General features: G+C 40.6%; 1 protein-coding gene across 3 annotated transcripts in view; it reads left to right on the forward strand.

The window, feature by feature from the left end:
* Positions 1-11293, forward strand: part of mid2 (midline 2) — a 134994-nt gene extending 123701 nt beyond the window's left edge. For all 3 annotated transcript variants that reach the window (XM_068714910.1, XM_068714909.1, XM_068714911.1), the window contains 2 exons: positions 6568-6775; positions 7114-11293. In XM_068714910.1, the coding sequence (XP_068571011.1) occupies positions 6568-6775; positions 7114-7537 (632 nt within the window). In that variant the 3' untranslated portion in view covers positions 7538-11293. The remainder of the gene's footprint in view (positions 1-6567; positions 6776-7113) is intronic.
* The last annotated feature ends 1204 nt before the right edge of the window (positions 11294-12497 follow it).

Here is a 12497-nt window from a genome sequence, read left to right on the forward strand (position 1 = left end):
AAGGGTTCAACGTCAGACTCGGTAGTATCAGCAGCGTGTAGACTGTTACAGTGATCTCACAATATCATTATAATGCAGGATGTGTCTGTGTTGTCTCTCCTCTGAGCTGAGCATTCCATACTGCAGGCCAGTGACTTATCTGGTTCGGTCAGAGAACGCAGCCTGTACTGTTTATTGTGTCTGATTTAATTATGTGAACATGTGGAAGTCCACTACAAGATGTGATTTCCTCAGCTATAGATTCAGCACATGAACCCAGGCCAAGTTTTCTAAGATGTTTTGCAATTTCTTCGAAGACCTTTGATGTGGAATATATTTTGTACTTGTTACATTCTCATGCACACTGATATTTGCTTTCCTGAAGGGTTTTAAAATGTTACCAGAAGGTAAAACCATGATTATATTACCTAATTTTGTAAATGTGAGTGGTGCATCTGAAAAGGGGCCAATTCTGGTTAAATCCTGTTCGGCTGAGGTACGATTGTGTGCTTCCACAATGACCAGCTGTATTGGAGCCTCTTCTGGTAGCACTTGTCCCACCGTTTAAAGCCCTCTAACATCAACATCCAACATTTTGTCATTTTGTAGTGCAAAGCTGCAGGATGGTGTAAAGTAGGAGTATCAACAACATAAATTCTGGCTTAAATATGTCTTTATTTAGCAGATCTGTTGTTTACAAGGGAATAGCAGGCTCTATTTTGAGTGAGCATATTGTTTGTGTCAAAACAAAAGATAATCTGAATGAATTACAGTGCTGACAGTCAAACACTGGACTGTTGACTTTATTATGTTCGTCATCCTGTTGGTAAACTATTCTGGGCGTCCATATTGTGTGTACGAAGCAGGGAGTCGGCAAACACCCCAGAGTGTGTGTGTGTGTGTGTGTGTGTGTGTGTGTGTGTGTGTGTGTGTGTGTGTGTGTGTGTGCGTGTGTGTGTGCGCGTGTGTGTGTGCATTACGTGTATTTCTCAGATCCCAGTCCCTGCGTTGAGTAAGCAGCTAAAATCCAGGCTGAAAATATCACTTGTCAAAGTGCCCGAGGGGTACACGTCCCTCTTTACTTCCTGTTGAAGGACCTGCAATAATATTTACCCAGCATGCATCTCTGATGACAGGCCTCAAGCTACCACACAGCCCCTAAAGTAAACAGTCGGAGGTGGAGAGGAGATGAGAGAAGAGGAGAGTGTCTGGAGTACAAGAAGAGAGCGGGGTGAAGGGGAGGATACAACAGGAGAGGAGAGACAGGTGTCCCCATGGAGTAGTGGTATATCATGCACACTGTGTGATTACAACGTCCCTGGTTTGATTCCGGCGGGAGAGCTTTGTTGCATGTCACTCCCGTTGCTCTCTCCCCCGTTGTTCCTGTCAATGTCTTCTGTGAACTGTCAATTGAAGACAAAACATGCTGACAAAATATCTACAAAAAAAGAAAAGGAGGGGAGAAGCGAAGACAAACTGAAATATGTTCTTGTCAAGGCCAGAAAGGTCCCGCTTTAAAGTAGATTAAAAAACAAATGGGAAAAGACCAGCATCTCCAACTCTATCAGGAAGCAGTAAGAACTGCAATAAAAATGGACATCATCTCCCTAGCACTGCTTAAAAGATAAGGCTGGTGGTATTTATTATTATTCTCATGAAAAGACATTTCCCTTACTTCCCTTACTACTTACTGCACCATACACCTCCTTTGTTGTCTGCAGCTGAAAATTGTCCCAACAAATACACTATTTACTTCTGTTGGAGTAACATTGCAAAAAAACTACTGAGGAAAGTTTTCAAAACTACAGAAGTCTTTTTTATTTTTTTTAAATGAAACTAAATATTTGTGACTCCTTTTTATAGATTTACTTCTTCAGGAACCGATGGGCTTGATGCTGCACTCACTCATTGTTGGCTTTGGTCCTAAAGGGATTTGCTGATAATATCCTTTAACCTGTCTGTTTAATCTGTAACTTTTCCAGGGCTGTCATTGATGTCAAAAAACACAACAACTTTTTACTATGACAGCAGGGAACAAACAAGCTAATTAGAGCAGAGATTTTACATTAAACGGCAATATATCACTGTGTTTTGTCATTTGGCTTTTGGGTCTTTTGGGACAACAAAGAGTTCTGTGATTTGTTCGCTTGCTCAAAGCATCGTCTTTCATTCACTGAACAGGTGAAAATGCCAGCAGGTGCAGAGGGAAGATTGGTAGTTCGTTAAAATGCCAGTTGGCTGGCAGTTTTTTTAATAATTCTTTTCTCCAACAATTTGAGCTCCGAGCACACCTCACCTAGCAAACCTTGATATTAATCGATCATTCTTTGAAGCCTTTGTTTATGCAATACAGTAAATACATCTGCATTTATACAGGAGTAAAGACTGAATTATTAACACAAGAAGCCGAATTAATGAATGCTTGAATTCTACACACAACCGATAGTACCGACAGTGACTCTTGTTGAGGAAAAAAAATCTTTCACATGCGTTTACTCTAACGAAGCATCAGAGAAACTTTCCTTCCGGAAACGGCTCCTTAATCACAATGAAATTCTAAGCAGACCCAGAAGCTTTACTGAAATGATTTTCTAGCACTGGTCTCTGAAGACTCTGATGAGTTCATTAAAGGGTGAAGTTGGAGAAGATCAGTGACTACTGTTTGTCTTTGCTCCTTACTATACAGATATTTTCAGTTCAATTGTAGATATTGAGTAGAGACAAACAAAACTGGCCGGTTAGAGGCGAGAAAACAAGATGTGATACACAGTGCCGGGAATACCTGCTGTGCACCTCAACTGCCTGCTGTGCTATAGCCATGCTACGTGATTGATGCATTTTGAATGTCGCCAGTGTTAATCCGTGTTTTAGTAGACAGCGCTGTTGGATTACACACCACATTGCATATGGATCAGTCAATTAGAGGCCAAGTGGCACGCAGCTATGCATTTTAATGACTTGGAATGATTGGCAAGTTCAACAGAGATGTGTAACGATACAAGGTTGTGTTGGAGCTCTAGAGAGCTCTCTACGTCCCCGATGCTGCTGTTTCTATTGGAGGAATTGTTTAGTTATGCAGTAAAAATGGATCTTTTTTTTTATATCTCCCTCTTTACTGAGACAGCTCAATATATCCCTCAGCGAAAATGTGAGCCAGTGAAAAAAATAAAAAAGAAGAGCCAGTGAAATTGACTGAATTGAAATAAAGTCGATTACCCAGATGTTATCCCACTTTAAGTATTCCAGCAAGGACCCGTCGAAATGAAGTTGGAATGAAATTGCTTTTTATAAATGCTCCCCCAACACTCGCCTCTTTTATTTCTCCCCTCTATTTTTTACTTTATTTTTTGTGTTGTACAAGTTTCCATTTATTACTTCCTAGTTCGTAACAATGCACAGCTTCAAGGCATTCAAACTGAGGGCGCTTCATTACCTCTGCAGACAGTTGGAAACATGTCTAATTGCTACAGTATTACAGAGTGGGAGCAGACTGATCACAGACGTACAAATCCAGTCTGTGTGATACACTATGCCATTATCTTGTCTTGTCTTTATTTTCAATAATATACAATCTGACAGCATGGGAGTGTGTGTGTGTGTGTGTGTGTGTGTGTGTGTGTGTGTGTGTGTGTGTGTGTGTGTGTGTGTGTGTGTGTGTGTGTGTGTGTGTTATTGTATATGTGTGTGACTTAGAAACAAACAGTGTCGTCTCTGTGTTTTAAATGCAATGTGTGTGTATGTGTATGTTTCTGCAGGCAGCTGCTGTAAAAAACGATTCTGAACTTTCTTAGACGTATAGGCTACGTCTGCTTTTCTTATTTGGACTTGGTCTTCTTGCTGATGTATTGCACCACACACTCGTTCTTCAGCCTTAAGGCCATCAGTGTAGCTCTCCAGTAGAAATCAAATTTGGCATGTTCTCTGAGGGCTGCTAGCAAATACCGCTAGACTCACTGTGACGGCAGGTCTATTCATTTCATGGCAGCTCTGCAACGTCAATGGTCTTCTGTGAAGAAGTGGAAGAAGTACTCAATGTAGAGTATACTTACGTCCTGCATTCAGACTTCATGTAAAAGTACAGAAGTATTAGAAGTAAATAGTACTGTAATGTCAAAAGTGCACGTGTAATGCAGAATGATCTCTTTCATACTGTTGATTGTAAAAAGGTTTTATTTTTCTTTAAGCCTTCACATGTAAGCAACATTTAAATGCAGCTGTTTTAGAACAATGTGTCACGTTTTAAAAACTGATCTTCTGTTTTGTTGGATAAATTGTAGTTGTAACAAAAAGTACAACAATTCTCTCTCCTCTTCTCATAAGTATTTAGCAGCATAATAATAAAATACAGAGGTAAATAAAAATTAAAAATAACCCTAACCCTTAAGTACAGTACTTAATAAGTAAATGTGCTTTCCACCACTGATGAGTTTGTGACTCATGTTGGGTGTTGACACGGTTTGCACATTCCTCAAAACAGGAAGTAAAAATTACACAAATAAGCCATTCACAACATCACATGACAGTGTTGAGAAGTTGCAAACAATGATGCATTGAGGGTTGTGTGAATATTATGAACAGTTCACTTTGCCAGTCTGCCATCACTATGGCAAATAAAAACAAGTGCAAGACTTCTTTAAGTGGTGCATCCGCCATTTTGCCTGTGCAAACCTCCAAATTCTCTTTTATTTTGAGTATACTACCAGCTTTGTGTGTATATATACATTTATTCTTACATACGAAGAATTCACCATTTATAACAAAGCTTATAACGCATGACTTTTTCCATTTACAACAATCCTGCTGGCGTTGGTTCAAAACATTTCCTCCCGGCCACTTACTTTACTGTATGTTTGCTTGTGTGTAGGCCGGAGTTGATGCTCTGTGTGTGTGTGTGTGTGTGTGTGTGTGTGTGTGTGTGTGTGTGTGTGTGTGTGTGTGTCTGCTTGTCCTCTACCGTCACGTGTGTCTCCCCTTCCCCAACCTCGGGCCCGGCCTGGCTCTCAGGAGTCATCCCCTGGAAAGGCATGACAGAGCCCCAGTGTTTGGAAATGGCTGCGCTGGCAGCGATAAGCAGTTCAAAGAAGAGAGCGCATTAATGTAATTGGCTGCCAGCAGCACATTGGCCTCGTCGTCTCATATCCACACGCGGTAACACACACTCACCACGCGGATTATTGGAGAGGGAGAGAGGAGAGAGGATGAGAATGAGAGAATGGGGGGGGGGGGGGGGGGGGGGATGAAGGAAAGGACAGATAGAGGGAGGGGAGGAGGAGTCGGGGTCCTCATTGTGTCGCTCATTAAGCTGTGGGAGGCTCAGGGAGGCTGAGAGATGAGATGAGAGGTGTCAGAGTTAAATGTCAGGTCTGGAAGGGACGTGGCTGACCTCCATGAAGCCTACACACACACACACACACACACACACGCACACACACACGCATTATGGACATAGAGAGGGGCTTCTCTGCTGAATCTTCGGCCTCATGTTATCCCCTCAACTTCTCTCCTCACTCCCTAACTCCACTCTCTCTCTCTCTCTCTGCCACTCACCTACTTTTACCCTCTCAATTTTCCACCCATTACACCCAAATTACTGGTGTCATTGCAAATTGAATTGTTGCAACCGGATAGCAGCATTTCCACTGAATAGCCTCAGCAGCTACCTACTGCAGTGGAAGTGAAGGCTATTTCCTTCAGCTAATTTCCAAGTCTGTGTGATGGAAGGCAGTAGGCACTGAGGAGAATGCCGGGTGGCTTCCTCCACTGTTATAAAATGTTTTCACCAAAGGCTGTGAGAGGCTTTGAAGTTTCGACTCTCGCCCTTGTATTTCAAACATTCTCCTTTTCTGTCTCTCTCTGTGAGTTCTCTGCAAGCGCTTCTCACCCCACTTTGTATTTATTTTCGTCTTTTGCTGCCGCTCTCAGTTGCTCTCAGTTGCTCTAATTTTCATTCTCACTCTCAGCTCTTCCACATTCTGATCTTGTGGTATCTTTTGTCTTTTTCCACTTGTAAAATATCCAGGGATGACAAACACAAAACATATTTTTAAATAAATTGAAATTGGGAAATGTTAATTTTCAGATTTGCCTTTTGCCTTGTGTTTACGATACATAAACAAAGACGCTCTGTAGGCAACAAATACTTCTGTTCAACAAGACGTTACATGGCAACTTAAATCTAGTGACTTGTCTTCCAGTTGCTGCCCTTATCTGTACTGCAACATAAATATTGTTCGGAGAAAAGCAAATATCTCATGATAAAAAAGACTGACTACTCGTGATCTACAGTGATTACATTTAGGGATTGCAGGGAATTTTATTAGTCTTGCTTTTATGTAACTAATTTAAATTTGCCATATTTTTTTTAATCATTTTTAGTATGTTGCATCATATAACAGTTTGTATGCCTTTCAGGGAGAAACTTTGTGAACTGAGATTTTAGATAGAGGTGCCAGTTTGCCAAAAAAAGATGCTAATGTTAATGATGTTAGGGATAATGATGATTGTTATATGATCGTTATCACTATCATTAGCAACATAGGCTGCCAACACACAGTAATAGGCGCTTAAAAGCATGACATTTCTTTGCAGGTCAACCCTTCAAGTTAGATCCAAAGACGGCCCACAAGAAGCTGCGTCTGTCCAACGACTGTCTGACCATGGAGAAGGACGAGAGCTCGCTGAAGAAGAGCCACACCCCGGAGCGCTTCAGCGGCACGGGCTCCTATGGTGCAGCTGGTAATGTCTTCATTGACAGCGGGTGTCACTACTGGGAGGTGCTGCTGGGAGCGTCCACATGGTAAGAAACACACATGCAAAAGACTGCATTATATAAGCCTGCAAGGAGGCTCGATAAACCAAAATATCTTTCTCTATGGAGTTTAAATCTAGGCTGTTATGCAAACCCACACAAAACAGACACACTCACACACTGCACACAGTGTATACACTTATCCTATTTATATTCTTTTCACTAATTGGCTCTGAAGTAGACCTTTTCATGCAGGAAAGACCCAAAGGGCCCATGCCTATCTTGTGTGTCCTCAGCATGAGGTAGCTTGACTGTGCAAGTAAAGTCATTAAGGACGACTCTGGTTTCAGATCACTAATGCATTCCAAAATGTTCCTTCCCTGCAGGTATGCCATCGGCGTGGCTTACAAATCAGCCCCAAAAAACGAATGGAGTGGCAAGAACTCGTCCTCATGGGTGTTCTCGCGCTGCAACAACAACTTTATGGTGCGCCACGATGGCAAGGAGATGCTGGTGGAGGCAAGCCTGCAGCTGAGGCGGCTGGGTGTCCTGCTGGACTACGACAACAACTCACTGACCTTCTATGACGCCATGAACTCCCAGCACATTCACACCTTTGAAGTCTCCTTCCTCCTGCCCGTTGTACCCACTTTCATGATCTGGAACAAGTCAGTCATGATACTCTCAGGGCTACCCGTCCCCGACTTTGTCGATGGCGTGGCCACAGATCTTCAAGAGCAGCAACAGCAGCAGATGGGCCTGTGCCGACAAGAGTCGCCATACTTGACCGGGATGAAGACCTGCCACTGAAAAAAGGCTCACTAATGGCCGAGCAGAGTCCACTCAGACCCGGTGACTGAAAGGTCGATTGGGAGCTGAACGACATTGAGAGCGGACCAGTAACTTTCTTATTAATTTAGAAAGGGTTGGAGATATACACACCTGTCTGGAAAAATGTCAGTCCTGTTAGTTTGTAGCCATCCAATGCTTTGCAAATCCATCAGTGAATAGGAGCAAGGCCTCCTGACTCCAACTGTCAGTACGCCTAAAATTCATCTGAGGCCCTGGAGTCACTGAGGGACGGGCTTGACATCTGGTTTTATGACCATTTAAGGTCTTCCTTTTTGATTTATCTTCCTCCTGATCTGACCCCAGGCAGAAGACCAAGGAGGGAATGTTCTCATCAGCCATTTAGAGTTTGAAGTTACAACATGTGAACAGTGAGATCACATCTCACCTGCGGTAGATTAAAAACACAGCACAATGCAGAGGCAGCAAAAAAAAAAAAATCCTCAGACTACAGACGTTTGGACTATATTTTAAATTGTCCATATTTCTCTCTCATTAACTTTACATATGTCAAGTGAACTAAATCTGACAAAAGTTAAATTAAACTTTAAACTAATTAGCAGCTAAAGTAGTAGTTTGGAATTATTAAAAGTACACAGACTGATACCACTCTCATATCTGTATGCGAAGTATGAAGCTAGAGCCAGCAGTCGAGTTAGCTTAGCATAGCATAAAGACTCGACAGTAAAACTACAGTCTCCGTTTCACATTTATAGTTAAACAGATGAGATATAATGTGTAGATTTGTGAGCTTGTAAAGAATTGCAAAATATTTTTTTTTGTTTTTTTTATTACCTTAGCTTGGACAGAGCCAGGCTAGCCTTTTTCCTGTGTTTCCTGCCTTTGTTCTAAGCTAAGCTAACCACCTGCTGGCTGTATAGCTTCATATTTAGTGCACAGACATGAGAGTAGCATCATTCTTCTAATTAATAATAACTCTCTACAAGAAAGCAAGCATATGTCCCAAAACATTTCTTCCTTTGAATATTGATGTGCCTTCTTTGACTCCACTTTACTGAGTGAACTACATGCTACCATCTTGCTAATGCAAATACATGCAAATACATGCAATCACATCACTTTTCATGTGTTGTAGCCTGAGTAGCTGTAAGTGGTCGTTGCTAAAGTCTTTTCCTTGATCTTCCTCCTAGATTTGATTCAGCAGTCTTGTTTGTTTTGGTGGGTTGTAGCTTCCAAGTTTCAGGAAGTGTTAACGTTGCTCCCAGATATAAATATGATCACAGGGAGTAGATTTGCATTATGTGACTACTCAACTTGTATAATAAGAGGTTTATTGAATATTAGAGGGAAAAAAGTGTTATTTATGACAAAAAAAAAAGATGGTTTACTTTTATTATGATCTCAACATATTAATGATGCACTTTTTAGTTAACACTATTTCTTCTCTATGAGTATTATAGTAGACTGAGCTGAGTGGCAGGGATGTAATGGGGAGGGGAAGTGACAACTAGCACTACTGCTGGTTGTGTTCACTCTGAAAAATCTACATCACCTTTTCATACTCATATTTATACAACAAAATCAATTATGGTGAATAATTGATGATGGGTACTGGATATCAACCATTATAAAGTTTTGCAATAAAATACAGTTTAAGCTGTTTTTTGTTGTTGTTGTTGTCTAATCTGTGGTAAAATACCAGAAGAATCTGTGTATCAATTGTTCTTTTCACATTCAATAAGAATCCAAAATTGGAAAATTAAAACAAAGAACTCAAATAATTTTTTTTCATTTTCTGATTTTGGATTCTCAAATGAATATGAAAAGAACAAATGATACACAGATTCAGAAGCCCCTGCTGTAAAGTTAGAAAGGTGTTTTCACTGTGCTTTGAACACGACCAATGACTTTCCCTCCCCACGACTCTTTTCAATAGCATATAGTAACTTTATCTTGTTTAGAAAAGGGATATGATTATGATGATGTTCATGCGCTTTTTATCATGATGCAATTATGATAAACTAATAGTTGTTTCTAAAAAAAAAAGCGTCACTCTGTTTTCAAATAATCAGGGAAGGAAGGGGTTAACACTTTAACTTGCTGTCTGTCGCAATGTCATGGCATGATTGTGTTTTCCTCTGTGATTTGTTAACACTCTCACACACACACACACACACATGCACATACACACACCAACCTACACACATGTCATGTTTCGTTTAGGTTGGCCTTGTTGTGATAAATGCATGAAACATTGTAGGATCCCATACCGGTTCACTGGGTAATTTAAGTAGCTTTTTCAAGTTCAACCTTGTTTTTCATCAGAGACTGACTCACCTGCATATTTGCTTACAGCTGACTTGACCTCTTGTTGTCACCCAACACTATTCAGATAGTAGCTGTAGCTGGATCCATTGTTTGCTTTTTATTTGGATTTGAAGGCCTAGTGTGGGTGACAGTTTCTCTCTGGTTTGATATTCAGGTAGTGGCTCCAATTCAGACAATCAAATATGTATCATAGCTTATGCAGACTTACGAGATTGTGTAGCAGAAACAGTAAGGAGGGATTGTGACAGTGACACTTGAGGTTGTGTTTGAAAAAATAAATAAAAAAGCAGATGTTTTACATACCATCTTGTTAGATTTGACAACTCACAGCCATTTTCACTCTTTTTACACATCACCAGGTATATACTTAATGTTGAATGTCATGTAACATTTGTATTGACAAGCTATGATTTGCTCGACCGTGAAAACACACACTGATTTCAATCTTTGCTCGTAACCATGATTACGTATGGATGAGTTTAAGCAAAGATCCAGTGATGTAAAACTCTCAGCGATGGAAAGATAGTGAAAATGACATGTCGTGTCCTCTCGGTGCATCTTTCAACCTGCAGCGTTCTTTTAGGGAAACTGTGTGATGATGCGTCAGTCATTATTGTTTGATGGAGATATTGACTGCATGAGCGCTGCAGGCAACAGAGATAATCCACTGTTCTAATATAAGGAGAGGGTTATCTTCTCTTTCTGTCTGGGCCTTTAGTGAATGTTACCTGACTTCCAGATATCCACCCATCTTGTGGAATAATGTCGGTCACAGGCTCGAAACGGTCATGTGTTGATTTGTGATCCAGACTGACAAGCTCAACTCATCTGTGCAAGGGCGCTTGGCTGGGTCACTGCATGATTACGTGACCTTGCTGCAGGTTCATAACTCTTTCCTTATCTTCACGATGGGGTTTCTTATCTTGAGTCAAGCATATATTTTATTTGCAAAAGAAAAAAAAACAGAAACCATGACAAGAACACTTCAAAACAAAATGTTCATTACCATGCCTATCAGATAGTTTGCAGTGCTTTTTCTTTTCTTGTGCCACAAGTCAATACAGTAAAATATAATATACGGTGAATGATTTTCAATAGCTACCCACTCCTTGTAGTGCAGTGTAAAACCCTAGAAACAATGCAATAGATTCTCCGTTTTGCTTTTCTGTTTGTGTAACTTTTTTTACAACTCATGAGAAACACGCTCCTCTCCTTTTGGCGTTTGGACCTTGATAAACAGCACAAAAAAAAGGCGTTGCATTCATGCAAGGCTTTCTGTTTCCATAGATATGAGAGATAATTTTAGCCAGAGAGGAATGTAAATCATAGGGGGAAATATATATTATATAAAGTTGTATGATATACAAAATATATATGAACCAATGTTATTTATGTGAATTTAAGTCCAATTAAAAGTCTGATCCCAAATGTGTTGGTGTCACGATTCTTTATCTCAGCTGTGTCTAAAAGTTCTTCCTTTAAGATATTGATGTTTTATGCTCATGAAAATATAACAATCTGTAAAAAATAAAATCTTTTGAGAGGCATGTGCTACATGAACAGTGCCTCTGATCTCTGGTGTGTAGTTTGGACACCGATTTGCAGCCCAAAGCTTACAAAACGTCTGAGCCTTGAAATGATGAAAGGCAGAGTCAGGCTGGCAGGTCATCCAAAACTCAGGCTGGTGTTAGTAGGACTATGCCCTCTTAGCCCTCATCTGTCATCACTGGCACGAGTGCCTCATTACTACAACATGGTACTGCAGTGCATGGGTCCCAACACTGCCTGCAAGCATGGCACTAACACACACCCTGAAATGAGGGACAATATGTTCGCGTGTTGTCATGTGAGGCAGGACTGTTGTCACAGTGTCACGAGGGAACCAGGGGAATCTCAGTCACTAAAACATTGAAAGAATATATCAATCAGTATTTGGGGTGATTAAAAAAAAGTGTGTGAATACAGAAACATACAAATAATATGGTGCTATCGTGTGTATTATTTGGCCATCTGACCCTGTGTCTGCCCTGCAGTATGAACCTTATCAACTGCAAGGTTACTGTTGTGCACCTGACCCTACACTGCTGCCCCTGCTGAAAAGATGAATTTACTCCCTCGGGATCAATATGGCATCACACACACACACATACATCATCCCCATGACCTTGGATGGTCTATGCAAATGTTTTACCCTAAAGCTAGAAAACGTGGGAAAACAAACTGTTAGTCCAAAAACAATTCAGGACCTGAGAATAGTTTATTGAGTTGCGCTTCATACTGTTTCATTCAGTGTCTGGCACAGTGCACACCAGGCAAAAGAAGCTAATGCTTTATTTCATGGGTCTTGATTCCAAGTAGTTTCTTAGAAAGAACTATGTAATTTGTTTCTAATTATGGGTGAAATATAGACAGAGTTCAGTTGATGCACTTTCAACTCATTAATTCCAGTAAATTAAAAGATAACATAACCTTTAGTCTTTTAGTCAGTGCGCAGAAGGTCAGCTGATCACGGGAAATGTGATAATTGTCTCCGGGTAAACATAGAGCTCAACATAATTAATGATACAACATTATTTACTCGGGTCCTCTTTCGAGGAAATTACATTCGAACTTAACATGCTTTTAAACTCAA

The sequence above is a fragment of the Cebidichthys violaceus genome, unplaced genomic scaffold, assembly GCF_023349555.1.
Source record: "Cebidichthys violaceus isolate CVI_PGR_0920_01 unplaced genomic scaffold, fCebVio1.0.p SCAF_2, whole genome shotgun sequence".
Classification (NCBI taxonomy): Eukaryota; Metazoa; Chordata; class Actinopteri; order Perciformes; family Stichaeidae; genus Cebidichthys; species Cebidichthys violaceus.